Genomic DNA, 25,696 nt, shown 5'->3' with positions numbered 1-25,696 from the left:
AATAACTTTTTCAGCCCTTGTCTTATGTGTGAGTTTGATATTGTTGCTAATCAGATGTGCTAACAAAACAGTTATGGCTCTTTATGACCTATATAGCCCCATATGGAGTCAAAAAACTTCCAACAACCTTCTTTCCATGTAAACAAATCGCTCAAAAGCTCTACATAAGAGTGAAAGCTGGATAAATGTGAAACGTATGCATTCCTTTATTGTAAGATTTGATATTTCGTGTTAAATGTTTCCTGGGAAGATCCTGGAGTTTTTACAAATGCAAAGAAATGAATTCTCTTGAGGAACATTGTGGAGAGCAAGTTCTGTTTGGTTATTTAATGAAGCAAAAAGCGGACATTATATTTTTGTGTTTTCCCAAAACGCCGCAACGGTTGATGCCTCCATGAATAAGATGTCAAAATACAAGATTAACTTGATTTATATTTACTGTCATTTCATCATCTGTCTCCTCTTGCTGATCCAGGTGGAACACTCCTTCAGCTACCTGGATATCCAGGGAATCAGCAGCAACAAGCCCACTCAGGTACACACACAAACAAACAATAATGCAACGCTTATTGTGCATTACATTCATGTCATACAAACATTCCTTACAACACCTGAGCAGCAGCTTAAAAGTTACACACATAAACACACACAGATGCTCTAACATCTTTCAACACCGTCTGTTTGAGAAAGGATAAGAAAGGATATTAAACACTGATTTATTGGATACATTCTTTCAAAACCGATCAAATCAATAAGGATAATTAGTTTGACTACACTCACCTGCTCAGTGTAATTCATAGTAACCAAATAAAAATGAACGACATTGTCATTTTCTGGTATTGTATCTATTTAAATAGCTTTGTTAACCTTCAGACTTGAAATATTATTATTATTTAGTTCATATTTATATACGTGCCCAACTTATCTTTCATGATGTTTGTAGTTACTATGCCATCATTTTTGGCAACAAACATTGAAATTGAAAGACTCAAAGAGGACTATTTTCTTTATAAGCTATGCTTTCATCTGACTCACTTACTACAACAGATTTAGTCAATTGTCTTTATAAATGTGTTGATTTAAAAGCATGGGTGCTTTTGTATCACCTCAACCTCATTTGGAGTCGTTACACGATGTAGCTTTGTGGTTGTCGCCCCCTGCAGCTGGTGTTGGAGTATGAGCGCGGGCCGTGGAGCCTGCGGCTGAGCTCGGTGGAGGAGGTGGACGAGGTGATCGCTCACATCGGCTGCTGCCTGCACCGCATCCGCCCCGCCTGCTCACCTGTGTAGGTACCACCCTGAGGATCAGTGAGAAGGAAGAGACAGGGAGCCCTTCAGAAGATCGAACAGGAAGCAAACTGTTCAAACACTTCAAATCTTTATTCAGAGATTAGGAGGATTTTGTCGAGTTGAAGATGAATGACTAAATGAATGTCTAATACCTAAAGTTACTCAATAGGAATGACAACACTAGAGATTGATGTGAATCTATAATAAACGTTCGAGAAAAAAAGAAGTGTGAGGACTAGTTTAAAAATAATCATACTTTAGAGGAATTTATAGAACAGTTTTTGTGAGAAACATGTGGCGCACTTAACACGTTTGAAAGACATGTAACAATAGTATTTTGGCGGCAGTGTGGTAAATGATAATCAAATTGTAACTTTCGATACTTTTGATTAAATAAGTTATGTGCTAGAAGTGAGTTAGTTAAAAATGTTAGCTTTGCTTGAACATAGAAGGTGGACGAAGATTATTTACCGTAATCGTAGCTGTAATTATTTACAAACCTTAAATACATTTCAATTTAAAAAGAAAAAACAAATATGTTACTTTTACATAAGTCAGTGATTTTACAGATACATTCCTACTTCAGTAGACGAATAAATGAGTCCATCAACAAAACATTCATCTGAAACCATTTAAAAAAACGAATTAGCCATTATAATTGTTTTTTTATTTATGCAGACAATTGAGTAGTTCCTACCCCTCAAATGTGAAGATTGGCAAATGAAAGTGTGTAGGGAGTGAGTTGTTAGTTCAATTCATTTAAATGTCCTCTGGTTCCCTGCTTCTCTTCTCTCTTTGTCTGTGAAAGTTGTGGGACTCACATGACAATCATTTTAAATGTTCATCAAGTTTAGAAATGATTGATTCTCTTTTCCCTCCCCCTCCTCCTGCCTCTCTGTAAGGAAGCAAGGTGATGAAGAAGCTGAGTCTGAAGCCTCCTGAGAGGACGGCGTCTCTCCAGGCCCTCTGGGAAGAGCAGAGCTCTGCAGACCTGGGGCCCTGCGGTACATCTGCCTCAAAATGTCCAAAACATATCCAGACCAATAAAAGTGTATCTACGTGTGACCATTTTTATTTTCTCATGTTACAGGCGGGTTTTCTCATCAGTACTGGTGTGTGTGTGATTACCTGGGTCTGCCGTACAGAGAGGAGGTCCAATGGGTCAGTGACTGAGAGTCAATCTGCTTCTGTCTCACATTTCTGTTGTCTTCATTAACTCAACTCTATTTCCTGTTTTAGTAATATGTATCACCTGCAGTGGTTAAACACCTGGTGCTTCTACCTTAGTCTTCTGCCACTACTTCTTTGTCTCCTGAATGTATTCTTGTTTTTCTTCTGCTTAATATTAGTGTCATTGTGTGGGCTGTTGCTTCCTCTATTGCTATATTGTCCTCCTGTATTCTTTTGCTTCTTGTTTTTTTTCTACTTTACCGTGTGACTGTACCTCAACACACCATAGTAAAGCTATTCCCTTTCCTCCCCCCCCCAGGATGTGGACACCATCTATCTCACTCAGGACACCAAAGAGCTCAACCTGCAGGACTTCATTCACCTTGAGAACAGGTTTGTACACTGCTCAGCGCCTGTGAGAAATGTGTGAATATGCATCCAAATTCAAACAGTTTACCAAAGTTAAGTTACACTGATGAGAAATACTTTGACACTCCAGGCTTTAGAATATGTGTGATTTTTACCAAAACCGTAACAATATATTCTATTGAATGTTCAACTGTGAACATTTTGTTTGGGGTTCTGGATGGAAGGGTCCCCAGATATTGAATGCAGGTATTCTGTTGGGTGAAATACTTATTGTTGGAGCTCAATCAAATCAGAATGTAATTTTTCTTTCGACACAAACCATTATAAGGAGGCACAACATGAAATGGGACAAAATGAGCTCTAACAAAGAGTGGGTATATATGGAACAATAAATAAGGTCTGTGTGTTTTTGGTTCTTTAGTGGACAGGACTGTTGAATAGGTTATTTGATTAACTTATTAACTGTTTTGTCTTGTTATTTATTCATTTGTATTTAATTGTGTTTTTGTACATGAGCTCTAGTCACATCATCAATGTACTCCTATTATCTCTATTCACTCACACAATTAGCAATATCACTATTATCATAGCAGCTGCAGTATATATTTAAGTTATTTCTTGTCATTTTTCCCTGCAGGGATCTGGTGGCGATCATCGCAGCTCTAGAGTACAACCAGTGGTTCACTAAAGTCTCCGCCAAAGACTACAAACTGGTAACATTCATACAATCAACTGCATACATGTCTATCTGATTCCTATGTCAAATAATCAAATGAAATAGAAAGAAACCAAATTGTCTGTAGACAGTACGGGATAAAGGATCAATTGCTATCACGTTTGTGCCTTTTAACTAAAAAGTGTGTGTGTGTGTGTGTGTGTGTGTGTGTGTGTGTGTGTGTGTGTGTGTGTGGTGTGTGTGTGTGGTGTGTGTGTGTGTGTGTGTGTGTGTGTGTGTGTGTGTGTGTGTGTGTGTGTGTGTGTGTGTGTGTGTGTTGTGTGTGTGTGTGTGTGTGTGTGTGTGTGTGTGTGTGTGTGTGTGGTGTGTGTGTGTGTGTGTGTGTGTGTGTGTGTGTTGTGTGGTGTGTGTGTGGTGTGTGTGTGTGTGTGTGTGTGTGTGTGTGTGTGTGTGTGTGTGTGTGTGTGTGTGTGTGTGTGTGTGTGTGTGTGTGTGTGTGTGTGTGTGTGTGTGTCCTCCAGTCGACAGATATATGTGAGCAGATCTTGAGGGTGGTGGCTCGGTCCAGCCGGCTGGAAGAGCTGGTGCTGGAAAACACTGGACTCAGAAGGTCAGAGGTCAAATAATAGAAGCTTTGTCCTGGTCATGGTTTGTCCTTAAATCTATTACTTAGTCAACTTATCAGTACATAAAAACTCTAAATTGTTCTTCTGTAAAGTAAGAGTAAATAAACAGACTGTGCCCAGGACCAAAGTCCATTCTGGATATCAAATGTAGGTTTGCTAGTTTGTTGATTGTGCCTGATGTAAGGTGAGAGGTTATCAAATTTCACACCATTCATTCTTGCCAAACCGGAGCACTCATTGTTCCTTCTCTTTCTCCTCTTCAGTGATTTTGCTCAGAAACTGGCCAGCGCTCTGTCCCACAACCCCGCCTCCACGCTGCAGACACTCAACCTGAGCAACAACTCCCTGGAGGACAAAGGTTAAAAAGTGTGCACACACACACATCCTGCACGCTGGATTTATTTTATTATTGACATGCTTACAGTATATAGGTCACATACTGTATGTGTCCTTGTTTTAAAATAAATACGGAGGAGATATATTTATCTAGATATGGCACATTAGATTTGTGTATTTTTAATTGTTTCCAACATATTTGCTATAAAGGTACCTTGCTTTGCTTTTTTGAAATGTTCAGTCTTTCAAAGGGCTCCCAGGTGTTGTGATGCGCCCCCTGGTGGCTATATTGGATGCTCTACTGACAGAATGTGTTACTCTCTGCAGGTGTTGCTGCTCTCAGTGCTCAAATTGCCAAACTGCCCATGGGCCTGAAGCACCTGAACCTCTCCAGGACCTCCATGTCTCATAAAGGTGAGCAGGAGAAACAAACATGAAGTCATATTTGATTATTGTCCTGAATTAAAGTTTCAGGAGACTATATTTGTCATTTCCTGCAGGTGTGAGCAGCCTCTGTCAGGCTCTCTGTGCCAACCCTGCAGTGTCCGCCGCCCTCACACACCTGGACCTGTCGGGGAACTCGCTCAGAGGAGACGACCTGCAGGTACAGAGATACCTCCTCTGCTTCTATCACACTAACCTTTAAGATGATTTCTGCAACCCCACAGTTTGTTTTACTTTATTAAAAAACGTTGGACTTAATTGGAGATGGACAAGCTCCAAAGGAAGGCAGTTTTTTTAGGACATCTGATGTTTTTAAATGACAGCATTGATCTGTTAAAGGTGGGGTAGGTCATTTTGGAGAAACCAGCTCGAGATCACTAGAATTTGAAAATACACAGCCGGAAAAAATCTGCCACTTCCTTATAGAGCCCCTCCTCCAACACACACGAACGCGCACATGACCAATGAGGGCACGAGATAAGTTTGTGCACAGATGGAAGGCTGACAGGCAGGTAGGCCATCCAGTTATTTTAGCCGGGCCGGCTACAATGATTGGTCGTGCTTTTTACAGTACTACTGCTTCCACAGATGACATTTTGTTATGTATTTTTTGTCAAAGCACTTAAGATATTCATTGCTATCGGGATGTTAAGAGCATTCCATGGAATGTAACAAAAAGTGTATCTCGAGCCGGTTTCTCAAACTTACCTACCCTACCTTTAAGATGTCTTGTGTATTTATTTTCTGCACAGAACCTGCACAGCTTCCTGAATAACCCAAACTGCCTGGAGACTCTGGATCTGTCTAACAGTGACTGCCCTCTGGATCAGGTATAATCAGGCCATACACAAACTAACGTTTTTATAATTTATTAATTGTATTCACAAGTTTAAAAAAGTGCAATTATTAGACATCATGGAGATATGAAATTGGACACCCTGATAAGCTATACGAAGCTTGGAAATAGTGGCCCAGACACTAAAGATAGTGTTTTTACAAATGTTTTTATTTATTATCAATACATCTAGAATTGTTCTCATCTGGAATTGAGTTCATATAATAAACAGAAACATTTCAAGCTAACACTTACTAAATTCGCTTTGAACTAAACTGGTCCCAATACATTTATTTAATCAGTCTAAGCATTGGTTTAAAATAGGTAAGATGTAATAAGCAGAAATACATTAAAAGGGAAATGGTATAGATATATGCACTTCAAAGTAAGGTAAACGTGTGTAGAAGTTCCCAGCCAATTAGTATATACTGTTTAACACTGTACAGTCACTATCTAACATTTACACTTTATACTTTCAAGACTCTGTTAGGCCGGAGTTAAGATGAAGATTTCATTAATTAATTAAAGAGTTAATTATATAACTTAATGATCACGATAACGCATTATTTTAATGCAGGTTATTTTTGTTTGTTATTTTGGAATAAAAAATGTTTACACTTTGTGCTCAAGTGTAGTTTTGTGTTTCTAGGTGTGTGCGTCTCTGCTCAGAGGCTGCCTGAAGCATCTCTCTGTGCTCAACATGTCAAAGTCAGTCTTCTCTCACAGGTCAGATATTAAACTCACCCTTCTATCAGCACACAATTCTATTTCTATCAAATTCAGACCACATTATACACTTTGACTTTGGACCGGATTGGCAGATTGCTCCAACATAACACTGTTCAACAAATACTACATTAGTTTAAATGCACATGTACCTGTTTGAGATTTACACTACTTGTATTTAGCTATGATTGTTTGACTGCTCTGTACAGTGTTGTTTTAACTCGTCTGTCCTCCCATTCACACAGGAAGATTAAAGAGATCCCTTCGTCCTTTAAGCAGTTCTTCAGCAGCGCTCTGGCTCTGACCTCAGTGAGTCTGTCAGGAACCAGGCTGCCTCTGGAGGCTCTGAAGTAAGAAAATACCCCTGAAACCTGAAGACCCACAGCAATACATGTTTCATTTTGTGCAGTCCAAAATTAAATCAGTTACGGCCCGTCCACACGGAGGCATGCGTTGAAGCTTCAACGCTTCTGCCCATTCACTTTGAATGGGGTGACGTCACGCTTTGCCGAACTGCATTGTGGTTCCGTCACTTCACTTTGCTCGCATTGCTCGCTTCAAAAGTTGAGCAATGTTCAACTTTTGAAGCTTCGACGGAAGCGTCAGCCAATCAAATCATATGCCAGTACAAGCTCTAGCCAATCAAACCGCGTGCTTGTGTGTCCGGGGCGAGAGATTCATGTGATTGGTTGTTGGTCGAGTTTCAGACACGCCCACCGGCCAGCTTCAACGCACGCCGCCGTGTGGACGCTGCGTCAGAGTTATGGATAGCTACAAAGTTGTCCGTGTAGTGAGAAGAGAAAATGTGCAATGACAGGAACAACTATTTTCTACTGTTTTAGTAATCCAAAATATAACATATTAAGATTAAGCAATGATACCACTTTCTGAAAGCTACTGTTAAGTCTTGGGTTTTTGTCCGCAGAGCGTTGTTATTGGGGCTCGGCTGCAACCCAAACCTTAGCGACGTGTCTCTGGATCTCAGCTGCTGTGAGGTAAAACTAACCCTAAACACACTGTTTAAAAATTAGCAATCATAAAAAACACTCACAGATCCTAAAAAAAAGAGGACATACTATTTATATTTTTGTAGGTTTATATTTGTTTTTTGTGCCATGTTCAAAAAGCTCTTTATTTTTCTCATACTGCCTGTGCTGCAGCACCTCTTTTCACCCTCTGTCTGAAACCAGAGCCCAGTCTGCTCTGATTGGTTAGCTGGCCGGCTCTGTTGTGATTGGTCAACCACTTAGAGCTGCCCTTGGAGCACTAGCCAATAGAATCGCAAATGTTACATAGCGTTTCAGGCAAGGGGGGAGTGGTGTGGGAGGAAAGGGAAAACCCCAAAAAGCAGAATCGGGCCTCTTTATGTCGTTTTTGAGTTTATTTAAATTGTACACTCTTGTCCTCTCAGCTGCGTTCAGGAGGCTCCCAGATCCTGGAGGGCTGTGTGGCAGAGATTCCCAACATCTCCAGTCTGGATATTTCTGACAACGGTGAGGACATTTTATGTTTGAAACAGTTATGATGCCGCTGTATTTACTTTGATGGCAGCAGTTGATGTTTCTGTGCTCCTCCTCAGGGCTGGACATGGACCTGACCACCCTGCTGGTCTGGCTGGCCAAGAACCGCTCCATCAGACACCTGTCACTGGGCAAGAACTTCAACAACATCAAGTCCAAGTGGGTGACTAACTGACAAAAAAGCAGTATTCCAGCTTCCTGAAAATGACATTACTTCTGGATTGTTACATTTATCAAGTACTTTATAATAATGAAGGTGACTAAGAATGCACTTACAGTATGTGGTCCCATATATATTTAAAATGTTACTACACATTGGTTTGTCATTTAATCATATTTTCATTTTCAACATTTTCTGCAGAAATGTGTCTCAGGTCCTGGACAACCTGGTTCACATGATTCAAGAGGAGGATTCAGTACGTGAAACATTTTAACATCAATTGAACATTACGATTTTTGTTGTGATTCATACCAGTTCTCTTGCTGTTATTACCATTAAGAATTTCCCTGTTGATGAAAAATGAACTATATACAGTATATAGTTTATAATATAATATTGAATATCAATGTGTTTCCCCTGCAGCCGCTGACCTCTCTGTCCCTGGCTGACTCCCGGCTGAAGACAGACCTCTCCATCGTCCTCAACGCTCTGGGCAGCAACACCTCTCTGACCAAACTGGACATCAGCGGGAACGCCATGGGAGACATGGGGGCCAAGATGCTGGCCAAAGCCCTGCAGATCAACACCAAGCTCAGGTGAGAAAGGAAGCCGCATTATCCTGGAAAAGCTATATTCATTGTGGGAGCTGCCACATCTGTGTGAATTTGGGCCTCCTTATGGTCGGTAGAAAAGCCCATGTGCAGGGGGCTAAGTCCCCGCTGTCAAGTATGCAGGTTCGACTCCCACCTGCGGAAAGTTTGGGGATGCGGGAATGGTTAATCTGATGGAAAGGTAACTGATAGAAATCTGGTAAAACGTCGGCGAGATAATCTCTGTTCAGATCAGAGACAAAAAAGGATAGCACTTTAACTTGTTTTATTAAAATGTGTGTTTGTGTTTGGGTATGTTTGATCCTCTTGGGTTGTGTGTGTGCAGGACGATAGTGTGGGACAGGAACAACATCAGTCCTCAGGGTCTACAGGACGTCGCTGCTGCTCTGGAGAAGTAAGTATAAAGCTGTCACTGAAGGTAAAATTCCTATGCATGCTATCCGTCCTGCTCTGACAAGGTACTAGTATTAAGTCATGTTAAGTTACTATTTTCTCCCCCCTCAGGAACTACACCATTCGCTTCATGCCTATTCCCATCATGGATGCTGCTCAGGCACTGAAGGCGAGCCCAGAGAAGACGGAGGACGCCTTACTGAAGGTCATTGCCCTGTTTCTTTTATTATTTTGTAAAGAGTACTCGATACGATAAGTTAGATATAAGCGTATAAAAGGGGACATATTATGCTCACGCTCTCTCTCTGAAACGCTCTGTTTTAGTGCCTGTCTCTTTAAGCAGACCCTCTGAGAAAGCCTAGTCTGCTCTAATTGGCTTGCGAAGAAAATTGTGAAGGTAGTTCTTCTCAGCCATGGGTGCAGAACCTCTGATGGGGTATGGTATATTCTGATACTTCAAGTAACAAAACTAAAAGTACAAGCTGCAGATTTGCTGATTTCACAATATTATATATTTGTATTATTATGTTTTTATCACCAACAATTACATGTCATATAGTTTTAATGTTTGTTAAAGTTGAACCAATTTGAGTTACTTTTTCAAATACCGGGTAGATTATTGGTAAAGTATGGAATCATCATCACATGTGTTTTTTTAAATTTACAAATGTCCTAGTAACTATGAGTGTTAAATACATGTAGTGGAGTAAAAAGTAGATCAAATGTTGTGAAGTAGAAGTAAATAAATGGAATTACTGAAGTAAAGTACAAATATGTCAAAATAGTAGTTAAGTACAGTGCTTGAATACATGTACTTAGTTACATTCCACCATTGCCAATGGAGGGGAGCCAAATATAAAGTTATATATAAAGTTTGTTGATTCCCATGTTTTTGTTTTTATTTCACATTTGATAGGTTATTAGGCATTTCAAATACCCAGATGTTTGAGCACAAGCACTATAATATAATATTTTCCCTTTAAAATATTATCTGTAATCACATTTCATTTTCGACAGTTGAATAGTTGTGTTTTGTGGTGCAGATGGAGCAGTACCTGCTGAGGAACCATGAGACGCGTAAATACCTCCAGGAGCAGGCGTACAGGCTGCAGCAGGGGATAGTCACCACCACCACACAACAGGCAGGCTCTCACACACACACACACACACACACACACACACACACACACACACACCACACACCACACACCACACACCACACACCACACACCACACACCACACACAAATCCCATTCAATGAGTTAGCGTATCAGGGTTTGTATTCTGACCTCTGGTATCTGTGCTGCAGATGATGGACATGATGTGTGTGAAGGTGCAGGACCACCTGAACTCTCTGAGGTTCACAGAGACCAACTCGGTCCAGGAGGACATGAAGGTGGCAGAGAACTTCATGAAAGACGCCAGGAACTCCAAGACAGTAAGAAGATATGATTTGTGGAAATAATCCTAAATGTAACGCTTCAATCCTCCAACTCCCATAGCTGACTGAATATTTAGAGACAGTAAAAAATCACCTTCTATCTGTACGCTTAAAACATGCATTGGATGTTTAGAGACATACAACAATGTTTTTATCATTTATGGTGCAGATTATCAACTGCCTACTAGTGATAAGGCATGGGACTATATGAACATTTTAACCCACGATTATCCTGGCCAAAATAATCGTGATTCACGGTATTATCCCAATTATAATAAAGAATATGCTTAAAAATCTAAAAATGGCACGCAAACTAAAATCTACATTGCATATTGTTACACGACAAGTTTTGCCATCACAGATAGGCGCACAGGTTTTAAGTGAAATGACAAACAAACAACATTAAATAAGGTAAATACACATCATAAGGTGCCCCTGCATAAATGAAAGGTTAGATCAAATGTAATAAGAAATGTGTGTGTCAGTTCTTTCTCACATGATCAATCCTTTATGTATTGTTCACTTATATACAATGATCATTGGCTACACAGTTTTTCAATTAACACATTTTGGATTATCCCAATAATGGAAAGATTAAAATCATTTTTTTCGTTTTTTTATATATTGTAATCAGCAATATAAAATTCCTATTTCATGAATTCTCTTTGAGCTGCCAGCCAAATAAATACCAAATTCAGCCAAGTGAATAATACAAGTAATTTGGCACTGTACTCTTGTGATTTTTTTATCTCTCAGTTTTAAAAATATATAAATTGATAGAATATTCTTCGTAAGAAAATCAAAGATTATTCCAATAAAATACTTTTAAAACGTATCTTCTTCTTCTGAACGACCTCATCTCTCCTCCCTGCAGCTGCTCCCTAACCTGTACCACCTGAGGAGTGGGGGGTCCAGTGGAGTGTGTGTTGGAGCCATTCAGGACAAACTGGAGTCCATGGCAGGAGAGGTTTCCCGGGTGATGGACGAACAGCTGCAGGTACTGAGCTGCTGTTATTACCGTAACAGTATCTGTGACAAGAATTTGTAATGTAATCTTACATTTATGACTTTCTAAAATCAAGCCGGAATACAATTTATCGTTTAAACTGTCCTATCTCGTCCTCCCCAGACGATGCTGGTGTCCATGGTGGACACTGCAGAGGGTCTGTGTCCTCATGTGATGAAGAGGAGCAGCCTTCGCCAGGAGCTCCTGAAGGCCGGATCAGGGAAGATGACGGTTCCCCGCAGCTTCATCAGCACCACGCTGCTGGAGCAGTCCGGGGTCGACATCATCAACAAGATAAGGTCTGGTCTGCTGCATGTGTGTTGGCTAAGGTCCTAGAGTCATTTTGCGATCAGTAGAGAATAAATCCACTACTGTTACTTCGAGGAAAACATGTCTAGTATTGAGTTACCGCAGCTGATGTGGAATTTCAAGGTGGTAAATTCATTTTTTCTTCATACATCTGTCATGTGCCTCCATGACAAACTGGTTTTCTTTCACGCCCCTGTGCTGATAACTGTGAAATTACACAAGTCTAAGTTTAAATATATGTTTTCTTTTCTGATATTTTTAGCACCTTAGGCCTTTATGTTAAATATGAATAATAAAGAGAGTCCATTTCTGTTTTTATAAACATTTACCCAAAATGTTACAAGAACCAAACTTGCAAGTACCATGCAGGATCTGCAAATCTATGTGGCCACTATTTGCACTTTATTTTTCCAAATGGCTTTTGCTAAACGGGTCTTGTTAATTTATCTGCCTAAAGGCCTTCAGTCAACATCAACACTTAAAAAAATAAACTAGCACTTGTCTCAGACAGCCAAGTGGTAGCTAAATATTTGGTGAGTTGGTCGGACGGAGAATAAACAAAATAGTATTTTCATTTTTTGTTTTATTCATGTATGTTGTTTTTATCTTTATGAAACAGTGAATTGAAGCTGAGCATGGCCTCTTTTCTGTCTGATCGTATCGTGGATGAGATCCTGGATTCTCTGTCCAGATCACAGCACACTCTGGTGAGTTCCCTCTCTGCATGTCAGTCTGTCTTTCTTTTTGTGTGTTTTCATGTCCTTTCATCCCTATCCTACTTTCTCCTTCTGTCTCCAGGGTGACCATCTGATCAGGAAGAGTCAGCCACTGCTGCATCACGATCCCCCGCTGGAGGCAGAGGTTCTGGATGAGGTGGTTCTGCAGCCAGCCAATCACAACCAGGATCAGAAATTAAAACATGAGCGGGATCACAAACACAGGCTGGAAGACATGGACACATGCATTGTAAGAAAACACAAAACAACAAAAACTATTTGACTGCATATCAGTCTGTAAACAATGGTTTATGAGTAGTCTGTATATGTTCTACATATGGTTGTGTAGAAATACATCGTCTCAGCAGATTTGCAGTTTTGAGCACACATTGTGGATTAAATAAACCATCATTTTTACTTCTAAACAAATTGATTTAAAACCTGTTTTTGTTTTTCAGATGACCCCTAAATCCAAGAGGAAGAGTATTCTGGTCAGGATGCTGCGCCCCGTCTCTGTGGCATTTGGTGAGAGAGAAAATCTTAATAGCTTTTTTTAGCTTTAGGTAGCAACACAATCCATTTCCCTTACTTATATTTTAAGAATACTGTTCCTGCCCTGAGCAATTCCTGTTCAAATCTTAAAAAAGTGTTACTATTAAATTGAAGTTTCCTAACCCTCTGCCGTTCACACTCATTCCAAAGTAAATGGCTGTGGATATTTGTATATCAAATACAATTTAGTTTCTGTTTAGCTCTGTAAACCAAGTGACCAATTAGATTAAGTTAAAACCATGAAAAAAATGATTTATGTGGTGATTTTATTTATAAAGCCAGTTTAATTCTGGTGGAATTGGGAGCTGGGTTTATAATGTTTCCAGTCAGGATGCTTTCGTTTGTTCTCTTTCAAAGGTTTACAAGATCTTGGCATGGTCATTTCTCCTTCTTTAAAAAAAAAATGCAACCGTTTTTTAGCTTTTTTCAGCAGTTTGGAGATATGTCAAGACCATGTCAGGTTTTTGGCCCTTGAAACTGTTCACAAGCTCTACCGAAGCTCAGGGTCGTCATTTCCTTTTTCTTAAATCAACATTCAATTCCTTGTTTTTACTGATAATGAGCAGGAGGTTGTTCTCTGAGCACCACTGGGAAATATTGTTGATTTCCTCTCTATATAAATGTACATCGTTGCTTGTAGTTTGGCAGATCATGTTACAGTCATCCATAAACTTTACAACAGAGTTCTCTTCATGAGCAACTAGAACAAGAAGGGACTAAGCACAAAACCCTGGGGTGCTCCAGTGTTGGACACTAGAGTGAAAGAGGTGTAAAACGATCTGACTCAGGTCCAAAATGAGTGTAATTCTCTCAAGTCAAGTTTGTAGTTTTGATTTAGTTTGGCTTAATTCAATCAACAGGCTGCAAACATCATTATTAACTGTTTATTTCCCCACATGGCTATGCCTTCTGTCGGACCAACAGAGATGGAATTTGACCTGGACAAAGCTCTGGAGGAAGTTCCTATCCATGTCGAGGACCCCTCTCCACCTCCTCCTCCTTCACAGCCATTGGACAGAGCGTCGGCCTACTATGGAGACCTCCCCCCTCACCCTACTCCACTGGATACAAAGTCTGTCTGTCTAAGCGAGCTGCCAGCGGTGGAGCACAAGATGCTGGAGAGTCACACCAAACAACGGCCAAAACCCAAGAAGAGGACCAAACCCAGCCGACCAACTGTATGTGTCCCTCAGGGAGTGATTGTTGTTTTTGTTTTGTTGTCAACTGTTCAGTAAGAGCACAAGCATATATTTGTCATTTATTTATTCACATTCACCATTCAATCTAAATCTATACAAAATGTATTTAGATGACTTTGCTAGCAAAAACAGTTGTTAATGAATCAAATAGACCCTGAAATGTTTGAATTGATTGTAAACCTGTGTTTGATCATAAGGTTGCATTGCAGTGCTTTTCATGTTGGGCCTATTAACACTTAGCGATGTGTGTTTCTTGGAAATAAGTCCTTTACCATGAAAAAAAAGCATTAAGACATTACTAATCTTCTAAAGCAATCTAAGTCAATTAACTTCCTGATTAGTTGACATACTGTAACAGGGGGAATACTGAATCAAAACACATATTTAGGTCATTCTCTAACACCAGAATCTCTATCTTTGAGCCAAAAACTTAAAAAAAAAAAGATGTTGACAGGAACTCTGCAATGGTGTAGCCTATTCTGTTGTCATGGTCTTTAATTCCCTGATTATATGCTGCCAGCCTTAAATGTAATTGAGTCTCTTCTCTCCATTAAGCGGAAATCCACCGGCAGCTCGGCGCCACAAGATGCAGAGCTGAACAGCATTATGGGAAAACTGGATGAGGGCCTGGAGGACTTCTTCACCAAGAAAGTCATTAAACTCAGCTTCAAGTGAGAATCAAGATACAAACATTGTTACAGAGTTTGACATGAACACAACAACGAAAAAAACCACATCACTTCCTCATAGTCTTCTCAGTTTTCATCAACACATTTTTGATGATCTTTGTGTAAAAGACAGATTGTACAAAAGCAGAGTATGATTGTGTGTCATCAGTATAAAATAAGTGAACGGATACTTTTTCACAACATTGAAACATTTTTGATTTGGTTAGTCTGATTAAAACTGAATTTAGTTTTTTTAAATATTATTATTTTCTATCCTGTAGACTTCCCACTGTAAGAGGTCTGTCCTCAAGCCCGCCGGAATCGGCAGATAAGAAACGTGAATCCAGGAAAAGCGGTTTCTTTAACCTCATCAAATCCCGGACATCCCGCTCGGAGAAGAGCACTGGAGCTGCCTCCATCACTCCCCCCCACCCTGCTTCCACAACTTCTGTCTCAACCTCTCACTCTATTACCCCAGTGCATGAGGAAACAACACCAACATCATCCACTCCTCACACAAAAATCCCTGCCACTGCGGTGGACTCCCATCAGGAGCTCCACAGGGAACCATCCTTGGAACACACCGATTCTGAGAGGGAGGTTTCTCTGACGGACACTGAACCTAATGAGGAGTTGAAGACGGAGGAGGATGTGGAGAAGGAAAATGTTGAGGATAACGAGAACCTGGAGAAGAAGGAGAACCCCCAAATTGCCCGCAATATTGGAGTCCCTGTGATGGGCATGGGCCTGATGGCTGAGATGAAGGCAAGGCAGGAGAGAATGGCTGTAAAGAAGGTAGGTGAAACTCAGCCTTCAACATTTGTAATAGTATTTATTAACCATCTTCAAGCCAAATATTGGTACCAGGAGTCCGGCTAGCTAAAGGTGCTACTTTTCTGACTTTCAGTATCGATGGCAAAGCTAAAAACTAGCATCAACTAACCAAAACCGCTAATTGGAACAGCTAGTGTCATCTCTTAATGCTATATACTATTGGTAGGAAATCACAGCAAAATAAACTTTAAATAAAGATTTAGATAGCCAGGTTTTTTTAATAATTACAATTATTATAGAACATTAGGGGATAAAGTGCTAATTAAGTTAACTGAAGTCAGACAAATACATTAAGCATCACTGCCTTTATTATAATAAATTATTATTATACATTATTATTATTATTGTTGTTATTATTATTTTATTAATAAAAATTATCATTTATTTTTATTTTATTATTATAATTAGTAATACATGTATAAAATTATGCAATATTTATTGTCAATTTTTTTCTATTGATTGCAGGATTTTTTTCTTTAGACAAATTAAATTAACATTTTTAGAGGGAGCCTGAAATCAAATTGCCACTGACTGCTTCTCTTTAATTGTTGTGACAATTACAATATATAACTTTAAACATGAATAAAGCTCTCGTCTTTCGGTTTTTAGTCTGAGTCGTCATCTTTGCTGGACAAGGTGGAAGAAGACAAAGGTGAGTTTCTTACATTTTGGATTTGGATCTTCAGTACGTTGGATTTTCAAGCCAAACTTAGAAGGTTAAATATTTCAGTTTCATGACATATATCTTGATAATTGAATAGCTGTAAGTAAATGTCCTTAATAATTTGTTCATATATTACATCCCACAGTATCTACAAACTGTCTCTGTCATTATTTATATAGCCAAGTCAGACGTCTATCCCACTGTGCCAGCAGACGATGAAGAGTCCAGACCAGAGCCGACTCCAAGGTCAAAACCACCCAGCGTCACCCCCAAACCCCCTCCTCAGGCTGCCAAACCCCCTCTAGGGTCCCGCATCTCTGGGCCCCTCAGTCCTGTCAGTCCAACCAGTCCCAGACCGAGCAGCACCTTCATCCTCGGTAGGCAACATTCTAAACACTAGCTTTAAGATGTTTTCTAATCAACTGTGGGACATTAGGCGATATGAGAAGCTGTGATACTTTCCATATATCTTGATATCACCACAAGCAGTATTTGTATTCCTTTTTTATGTGTTTTAGTAGTGAAAATAAATAAATAGTTGAATTGATCTCTGTTTGTCAGATGACTCTGCTGAGGCTTCATCAGGAACCTCATCAGCCAAAGGTCCACTTCCTGCTCCTCGCCTGAAGAGGGCGCCGTCAGAGCAGGAGAGAGAGAGCACCAGCAGCAGCTCAGCAGGACCCCTGTCCCCTCTGGAAGGTGGGTTTCTCCTTATAGAAAAGGCTGAGTAGTAGCAGAATTAGCAGGATTTTAGTATTAGTCATTTTTAGTGAAGAACTGGTTTACAGGTCACCTATTATGCAAAATGTCTTTTATACATACAGGGTTCCCGCGGGGTCTTAAAAAGTCTTAAAAAGTCTTAAATTTGATAATCTGAATTTAAAGCCTTAAAAAGGTCTTAAATATGACCAAAAAAATAAGAAAGGTCTTAAATATGATTTAGAAGGTCTTAAAAATGATCGGATTTGAAAGGTACTTCTGCGATAGTACTTAGCGTCTAAATGTGTTTTGGGGGAAATGTCCGGGCTGCAAAGTAACCAGTACGGTAAGAGCCTTTCAGTTCCCCCCAACAATTTGTATTGAAATAAATCAACATGGAACCAGTATACACTAACTTTGTTTCCCCCGGCCCCTTATCGGAGAACACCCAGCTAGTAACCTAGCAACCAAGCTTCAGCTAGCGGCAGTCAGAAACTCATGTATCTTCGAATAAATATGGGGAAGTGTAAGTTCAACCGTTATTGGTTGGAAAACATCAAATTTAGTGCTTGGTTGAAACCAGGGGAGGGGAACGTGTTTGAAGCCCGCTGCACCTTTTGCAACGTTTGGGTCTATGTCAACCCTAAAAGCGGAGTAACTGTAAAGCGCTAAATCAACCGTTAGTTAAACACCAATCTACAAACAGGCAACGATGAAAGATGTAGCCAAGGACGCAGAGATCTGAAAAAGCGTAGTAAAAAAGTGTAGAGAGCGAGAAGAGAGAGCACGAGGAAACGAGAAGACGAGAGAGGCTCGAATACTCATTGCGCGTTATACTTCCTCGTTACTTAGCGATATTCTCTCTCTCTCCTCTCTCTCTCTATTCTATATCTCTCTCTCTATCTATCTCTACTCTCTCTCTCTCTCTCTCTCTCTCTCTCTCTCTCTCAAACACACACACTAGGGCTGCTCGATTGTGGCAAACATCATAATCACGATTATTTTGGCCAATAATTGATATCACGTTTATTAAATATGATTATTCATTGACTTTGAAAACATCCATTTATTGAACTTTAAAACAAATAATAATTTGGACGGTATCTTTTTAACTGTTGATTACCCTGAACGTTCAACTGAAAAAATAAATTAAATAAATGATACATTTAAATAAATAATATCAAAAATAATAAATACCAATAAACAAGATCAACAAATATTTTGGAGCGCACTTCCACAAGCTACTAAACATATATAAATATGATAAATAAAAATAAATGAGACTAAAATTAATTAGATCAAATATGTTGTAGTGCACTGTCACAACCTAGCAAAGCAAAATAATCGATTATGTTGTTTCATAATTGCGATTAAAATACGATTAATTGCACAGCCCACACACACACACACACACACGCACACACAGACACACACACATACACACTTTTTGTCTGACACGCTAACACAGTTCTGTACTGTTATGCTGTTACAGTATGTTCAGTCATTGTTCTTATGTTGAACATGAATACATTTACTTTGTAAGTAATTTTGGGACGTATTTCTTCTTTCATAGCAATTTTCCTTCATACTTTCTTGCCGTGAAATAGGTCTTAAATTCTATTCAAAGTGGTCTTAAAATGGTCTTAAAAAGTCTTAAATTTGAGTTGGCGAAACCTGCAGGAACCCTGTACATAAATATGTATCCCTGGTGTGTTAGGAGACTCACAAAGTGTCAGAAAATACAACCCTCTCTCTTTTCCTCCTTACCCACATCTCTAAAAACTGAATGAGATGAAACTATTGAGAACATAGAAGCTGGGTTATTTCCCTCTCATATGTTCTTTCTTCATGATGAAGGTAGCATGACTCATGCAGAAACACTCAATGTACCAGGTTACAACGTGTTTAATGAATGCTTTGGAGGCCGTATTTGACGCCTCCACACACCAAACACATCTGAAGCAAAGGTCAAAGCCTGTACTCGACGTGTCAGTGTGTGTTGGAGTTTAACACTCGACTGTAATTAAGCCTTTAAAAGAACTCTGTGTTTTTCCTTAAAAAGCATTTATTTTACGTAATCACAAAGGCAAGTTGTTGAGCAAAAAGAGGTGTTATTAAATAAGAGACAAGCTGAAGTTAATGGACACATTTAAAGAGCGTTAATTACACCCTGAAAACACATAGACATAGTTATTTACAGAATGTTAGCTGTAAAAATATCCTTATACTTATATATATATAGTTGGTAAATTATTACAAAAATTATAACAAATATTTATTCAAACAATGAGTTAAAGTGAGAGAAAAAATAAAGATATTGAAATTAATGAAGTCCATTAAAATATCAAATTAAAATAATAAAATAGAATTAATTAAAAGTAGGCACTGCAGATTAAAAAAATGTATGAGAAAAAAACATCTTTCTTTTTTAGGTTACAAAATATTTCAAAATTGAGGATTACAATTCTAATCATACCAGTAAAACCCAGGAACATATACTTGCATATTTTCTAATAAGTTTATGGTTTTCTGTAGTTTTTTAACTCACTCCAGTCTCAACTCTTCCAGGTCCACGTTAGGGAACAAACTAATAATACAAAATGTTTGGTGAAATGTTTCTTTAGGATCATTCTATACAAATCAGATTTGTTGTTTCTCTTCTGCCTGCAGATGAGTTTCCTGGGGATGGTGATGCGTTTGAGCCGCTCAGTCCAGCGGGAGATCACAGCGTTGGTGGCAGACACTGGTCCTCTCTGAAGAGTTCAGCTCCTCCTCATCTTCTCTCCAGCGAGGACGACCGAGAGAGAACCAAGTCCCTCCCAGCCTTCGGTTCGAATAAACTCAGTCTTTCCAGCACACAAATCCTCTTTAAGACTCTGCGTGGTTGTCTAAATGAAGCCAGAATCACCACTCTGTATAGTAACACATTTAAATCAAACATCAAGGAACTATTGAGAACCTTTCAATGGTTTACAAAGGTTGCTTTCAGGGCCTGCTTTCACTGTTGGTAGCTAAAGAATACTTACGAACAACAGTAGCCATTAGCCACAAAATGATTTTTTTGTATACAATGAATAACCCGGTGTTATCCTTAATCCTTATTACAAAAAATATTACTAGTTGATTTATATTTGGTATTAATAATCTGAATCTGCAAAGTAGCTACTAACTAAGGCTAAAGATAAATGTTGTTCAGTGAAAAATACACCTGCCTACAAAATATAGTGGAGTAAAAGATTAAAGTAGCATGATGTAAAAATGTGGTTACCTAAAATATTTAGTTAAAGGGGCCCTATTGTGCTTCATGGGGTTTTCCCTTTCCTGTAGTTCCTATGTTTACTATTGTAATATAATAACATCACTATGTACAGTAACACTCGCACTTCTATTGGCTAGCGCACCGCCACCTTGTACGTGATAAGGGACGGGGAATCTCAAAGGGGGTTGACCAATCAAATTAGCCGGCCAGCTAACCAATCAGAGCAGACTGGGCTCTGGTTTCAGACAAAGGGTGAAAAGAGGTGCTGCAGCACAGGCAGTATGAGAAAAATAAAGAGCTTTTTGAACATTAAAGCATGGAGACATGTCACAGTAGAGACACTAGATACTGATATGAACCTGAACATCAGCACAATAGGACCTCTTTAAGTACAATACCTGAGTAAGTGTGATTAGTTACAGTGGAGGAAATTAGTATTTGATCCCTTGCAGATTTTGTAAGTTTGCCCACTTAAATAAATAAATTAACAGTCTATATTTTTAATGGTAGGTTTATATCAACAGTGAGAGTAAGAATATCAAAAAGAAAATCCAGAAATTGTCATAATATAAAAGATAACAATTGATTTGCATTTAACTGAGGGAAATAAGTATTTGATCCCCTTGCAGAACATGTGTTGGTTCTTGGTGGAGAAACCCCTGTTGGACACACAGAGGTCAGACACTTCTTGTAGTTGGTCTCCAGGTCTGTGCACATCTAGGGATGCATATCGTTGACTTTTTTACGATACCGATACCGATACCACTGAACGATACCGATACTCAACCGATACATATCGTGATACTTTCATGTTGCATAAGGGAAACATTTTATCATCCCGCAATTACTCCCATGAGGCGCTTTATTATATAGTTAACATGTCAAATGAATATTAAATTCAATTGTGGGACTTGGACCTTTTAGTCCTGAACAAACAATGAAAAACACGTTATCTATGAAGAAAACTGATTCTGCAATATCATTTATAACAACCATCAGGCGGGAATAGTACATCGTGTCAATGGAAAAATAAAATAGCACCAGTGTAATCAATATTTAACCTGAGATTCGACTGACCAGAGAACACATAAAGGATCATGAGATCTCGGCATTGCACATAAAACAAATAGCATCCTTAAAATCAACATTTGCCTGATGAAAGAAAACAAATCCCATCACAGTTCAGTTTTGTGCATTCATCTTCAAGAAGATGAGCATATCTGCTCTCTGGATCCAAACGGGCCCTTTCACAGCGTAGGGTCTCACCTGCTAAACTGAACACTCTCTCGCTTGGCACGCTGCTTCCCTGAACACAAAGGTACTTGGTTGCCATACGAGACAGCATTGGTTGGAGATTGGATGTGTTGCCATCTTTCCCAGAAATAAACTTCTTGCAGTGGTTACAGACCCCACCATTCAGACTGGCAGTGGTTACAGACCCCACCATTCAAACTGGCAGTGGTTACAGACCCCACCATTCAGACTGGCAGTGGTTACAGACCCCACCATTCAGACTGGCAGTGGTTACAGACCCCACCATTCAGACTGGCAGTGGTTACAGACCCCACCATTCAGACTGGCAGTCATATGCAGCCACACTTTAGATTTAGTGACTTGGTTGCGGAGTTTCACTGCAAAATTGACATCCCGACGGTTTGGGCACAAGTTTAAGGATATTATGCCTCACTTTAAAAAAAAAAAAAAAAAGTATCGAAAACCGGATCTGATTTCGGTACGGTATACCGTAGCCACCAGTAACCGGTATTTCGGTAATACCGGGAACCGGTATGCACCCCTATGCACATCCCAGGAAGGATGTTGGTCCTCTCCTCTCTGAAGATCCTCTCCAAACCCTTCAGGTTTTGAGGCTGATGCTTTGCATCTGGAAGCTTCAGCTGCCTCCACAGATGTTCTATGGGATTAAGGTCCGGAGACTGGCTAGGCCCCTCCCTCACTTATATGTGCTTCTTCTTTAGCCACTCCTGTGTTGCCTTGGCCGTATGTTCAGGGTCATTGTCCTGCTGGAAGACCCCTCCATGACCCATTTTCAGAGTCCTGGCTGAGGGAAGGAGGCTATCGGCCAAGATTTGAAGGTACATGGCCCCGTGCATCCTTTCCTCGATGAAGTGAAGTCCTCCTGTCCCCTTAGCAGAGAAACACCCCCAAAGCATAATGATCCATTATGGTGTAGTGTGTTACCAATAGTTTTCTTGGTGACTGTGGTCCCAGCTGCCTTGAGATCATTAACAAGTTCCTCCCGTGTAGTTCTTGGCTGATCCCAGACCTTTCTCATGATCATCAATACTCCACGGGGCCAGACCTTGTGTGGAGCCCCAGAAAGAGGGTGATTGATGCCTATTTTTTTCCCCATCCATTTTCAAATAATCACACCAACCGTTGTCTCCTCCTCACCAAGCTGCCTTCTGATGGTCTTGTAGCCGATCCCAGCCTTGTGCAGGTCTACAATCTTCTCTCTGAGGTCCTTAGACAGCTCTTTAGTCTTGGCCATGGTGGAGAGGTTGGAATCTGAGTGATTGATTCTGTGGACAGCTGTCTTTTATTCAGGTAACAAGTTGATATTAGGAGTACTTTCTTAAAGGAAGAGGACGTATGTAACCATCTGTGGGAGCCAGAATCCTTGTTGGTTGCAAGGGGATCAAATACTTATTTCCCACAGTTAAATGAAAATACATTTTTATCTTTTATATAATGTCAATTTCTGGATTTTTTAAATAAACCTACCATTAAAATGATAGGCTGTTCAATTATTTGTAAGTGGGTGAACTTACAAAATCGGCAAAGGGATCAAATACTTATTTCCTCGACTATACATTCCAACACTGCTCTCATTGCAGGTAGTGTGTTTTAAATCTAAAGTTCTAGGTCAAAAAGCATGTACGCATGGGAAGTAATGTGCATTCAACTGCGTTAGTTTTTTTTTTATAGTCCTTCGATTTCCTAGGTTAGGAAAAAAAATATCTTCCATTGTTTCAGTCCAGCTGTTTCCCTCATGCTTTTTCTTCATCGTTATTCTCCCTGCAGTGAGTCCTCCATCCCTGGCAGACACTGATCTCAGTCCAGCTGAGGAGGAGTTTTTATCTCGGACCGCTGATCTGAAGTCTGATAGCAAATCAGAGGACGATTCAGACGACTCCCCTTCAGTCTGACACCAGCAATATGTCTTCTCTTTTAAATCCTGATTCCCTCTACATTTGAAAAACTCTAAGCAACCTATCACAAACAAACAGTCAAGGCAGAGACAGTGGACAATGATTCATTTTTACAATTCCTGGTGAGGACACTGTAAATAATTTAGAGTCACGCTATAATCAGTTTCCTGACCCTGGATCAGTGCCAGCTGCTCAGCCATGGACACCAGAACAGCTCCATTACCGCCTCTGTCAACAGCTCTAATAGGACCATAAAGACATGTTGTATCTGCTGCAGAGACATCTGTTAGATAACCACATCCAGATATAAAAAGGTCAGTTAGTCCAAAGCACTGAGGAGAAGGAGTCTCTCTGTGAGGACGTCCAGGTGGAGGCAGTTTGTTTTACTGTGTTTCCCCTCTGCAGCTGAACCAATGCTGGGCACTTCTACCAGCAGGTCTTCTGGAGATAAGGCTCTAATATATAAATATGTTTTTATCCTGTAAACATTCACCGCTCGTCTTGAAACATTTACTGTCTGTAAATTAGAAAATGTCAAAATTCAAAACAAGAAAGTGTAAAAAAAACAAAGATAATTCTGCTGCTAAAGCCAGAATGTAACTGTTTTGTTTTATATGTATCAAAAGTTCAAATTAATGTTAAGAAAAATTCCCTCTTAATCTTTGAAGAATGTCCATCTTGTCCATGACTGCTAAAGATGATGTGGTTGAACACTGTGGAAAAGCCAGAAAGTGGGCTTTGATTTGGGATTTTTTTTGTTTTATGAAATTACTATTTCCAAATTCAAGATGCTCAATAACAAGGTATAAATCATTTTTGAAAAAATACATAAATAATATAATAAATAGGTTTATTTTCAATTAAAGGTGGGGTATGTAATTTATTTCAGAAACATTTTTTGTTATATTCCATGGAATGCTCTTAACATCCCGATAGCAATGAATATCTGAAGTGCTTTGACAAAAAATCCATAAGAAAATGTCATCTGTGGAAGCAGTAGTACTGTAAAAAGCACGACCAATCATCTGAGCCGGCCCGGCTGAAATAACTGGATGGCCTACCTGCCTGTCAGCCTTCCATCTGTGCACAAACTTATCTCGTGCCCTCATTGGTCATGTGCGCGTTCGTGTGTGTTGGAGGAGGGGCTCTATAAGGAAGTGGCAGATTTGTTCCGGCTGTGTATTTTCAAATTCTAGTGCACTCGAGCTGGTTTCTCCAAAATTACCTACCCCACCTTTAAACAGATGTTTCTTACACTGAAAACATACACTTTGTGTGGTGTTCATATCATGTCGTCATTCTGACTTATATAATATGTATAAATATATACATACTGTTCATTTTAACATCCACGTTTATGTAACAAAAACTCAAAGAAGTTTCTGAAATGACTGTATATCTGATCTGGTGTCTAATAGTGCCTGGAAAGTCAAACCACACTGACAAGAGCAATAACCTACAATGCTATGCTGTAGTTGTTTCCACATTTAGACTTGTGAACACTTTTATTTCCTGCTGTCACAATTCAGAATGTCCACTGTGAGATAACATGTTAGCATATGAAAAGATACATGTTTTATTCTTCACATTCATATTTAACTTCAGCTTTCAACCTGTCTCTTACAGAAACTGATTTCTGTAAATCATGTACTGCTGCACTTACACATGTATTATGTATCAATGTAAATATGTGCTAACAACACTATGGTTCTGTATAAAATAAATGGGGTTTATATCAGAGTAAAATGCACAAACTCTGGGGGTTTATATTGTAAAAAAAAGTACTAGAAAAACATGCTGTTGAATCTGCATTAGTTTCCATTTAAGGTGATGGTTTTTATTTTATGGGGAAATATTTTTGACATTATTTGAAAATAAATCTGATCTTTTTTTAAAGACTTGGTAAATAATGTGTTTTATTGTGTGTTTCAGTGGATCTACAAGCCTGGAAATGTGACATTTCTGTCAGATATTTCTGTATTTCTATGTTTATACCAATAAATCCTATTTAACTGTTCAGTCTC

General features: G+C 39.4%; 1 protein-coding gene across 2 annotated transcripts in view; it reads left to right on the top strand.

The window, feature by feature from the left end:
- LOC117478026 (F-actin-uncapping protein LRRC16A-like) overlaps window positions 1-24,559 on the top strand; it is a 47,019-nt gene extending 22,460 nt beyond the window's left edge. The window contains exons 4-38 of one of the 2 annotated variants that reach the window (XM_034124884.1): window positions 476-535; window positions 1,164-1,285; window positions 2,196-2,293; window positions 2,380-2,450; window positions 2,779-2,852; window positions 3,466-3,541; window positions 4,026-4,114; window positions 4,394-4,488; window positions 4,794-4,880; window positions 4,967-5,070; window positions 5,663-5,740; window positions 6,395-6,471; window positions 6,717-6,821; window positions 7,397-7,466; window positions 7,883-7,964; window positions 8,051-8,150; window positions 8,353-8,407; window positions 8,575-8,747; window positions 9,088-9,156; window positions 9,267-9,360; window positions 10,199-10,297; window positions 10,465-10,593; window positions 11,471-11,593; window positions 11,726-11,901; window positions 12,531-12,618; window positions 12,710-12,877; window positions 13,086-13,152; window positions 14,104-14,357; window positions 14,934-15,049; window positions 15,328-15,841; window positions 16,490-16,532; window positions 16,724-16,921; window positions 17,106-17,243; window positions 19,914-20,072; window positions 23,545-24,559. In XM_034124884.1, coding sequence (XP_033980775.1) covers window positions 476-535; window positions 1,164-1,285; window positions 2,196-2,293; window positions 2,380-2,450; window positions 2,779-2,852; window positions 3,466-3,541; window positions 4,026-4,114; window positions 4,394-4,488; window positions 4,794-4,880; window positions 4,967-5,070; window positions 5,663-5,740; window positions 6,395-6,471; window positions 6,717-6,821; window positions 7,397-7,466; window positions 7,883-7,964; window positions 8,051-8,150; window positions 8,353-8,407; window positions 8,575-8,747; window positions 9,088-9,156; window positions 9,267-9,360; window positions 10,199-10,297; window positions 10,465-10,593; window positions 11,471-11,593; window positions 11,726-11,901; window positions 12,531-12,618; window positions 12,710-12,877; window positions 13,086-13,152; window positions 14,104-14,357; window positions 14,934-15,049; window positions 15,328-15,841; window positions 16,490-16,532; window positions 16,724-16,921; window positions 17,106-17,243; window positions 19,914-20,072; window positions 23,545-23,669 — 4,176 coding nt within the window. In that variant the 3' untranslated portion in view covers window positions 23,670-24,559. The remainder of the gene's footprint in view (window positions 1-475; window positions 536-1,163; window positions 1,286-2,195; window positions 2,294-2,379; window positions 2,451-2,778; window positions 2,853-3,465; window positions 3,542-4,025; window positions 4,115-4,393; window positions 4,489-4,793; window positions 4,881-4,966; window positions 5,071-5,662; window positions 5,741-6,394; window positions 6,472-6,716; window positions 6,822-7,396; window positions 7,467-7,882; window positions 7,965-8,050; window positions 8,151-8,352; window positions 8,408-8,574; window positions 8,748-9,087; window positions 9,157-9,266; window positions 9,361-10,198; window positions 10,298-10,464; window positions 10,594-11,470; window positions 11,594-11,725; window positions 11,902-12,530; window positions 12,619-12,709; window positions 12,878-13,085; window positions 13,153-14,103; window positions 14,358-14,933; window positions 15,050-15,327; window positions 15,842-16,489; window positions 16,533-16,723; window positions 16,922-17,105; window positions 17,244-19,913; window positions 20,073-23,544) is intronic. The other variant, XM_034124886.1, reaches the window with a different exon arrangement.
- The last annotated feature ends 1,137 nt before the right edge of the window (window positions 24,560-25,696 follow it).

Source organism: Trematomus bernacchii, unplaced genomic scaffold, assembly GCF_902827165.1.
Source record: "Trematomus bernacchii unplaced genomic scaffold, fTreBer1.1, whole genome shotgun sequence".
Lineage (NCBI taxonomy): Eukaryota > Metazoa > Chordata > Actinopteri > Perciformes > Nototheniidae > Trematomus > Trematomus bernacchii.
The sequence above is the reverse complement of the archived record's forward strand: the minus strand, read 5'-3'. Positions and strand labels throughout refer to the sequence as shown.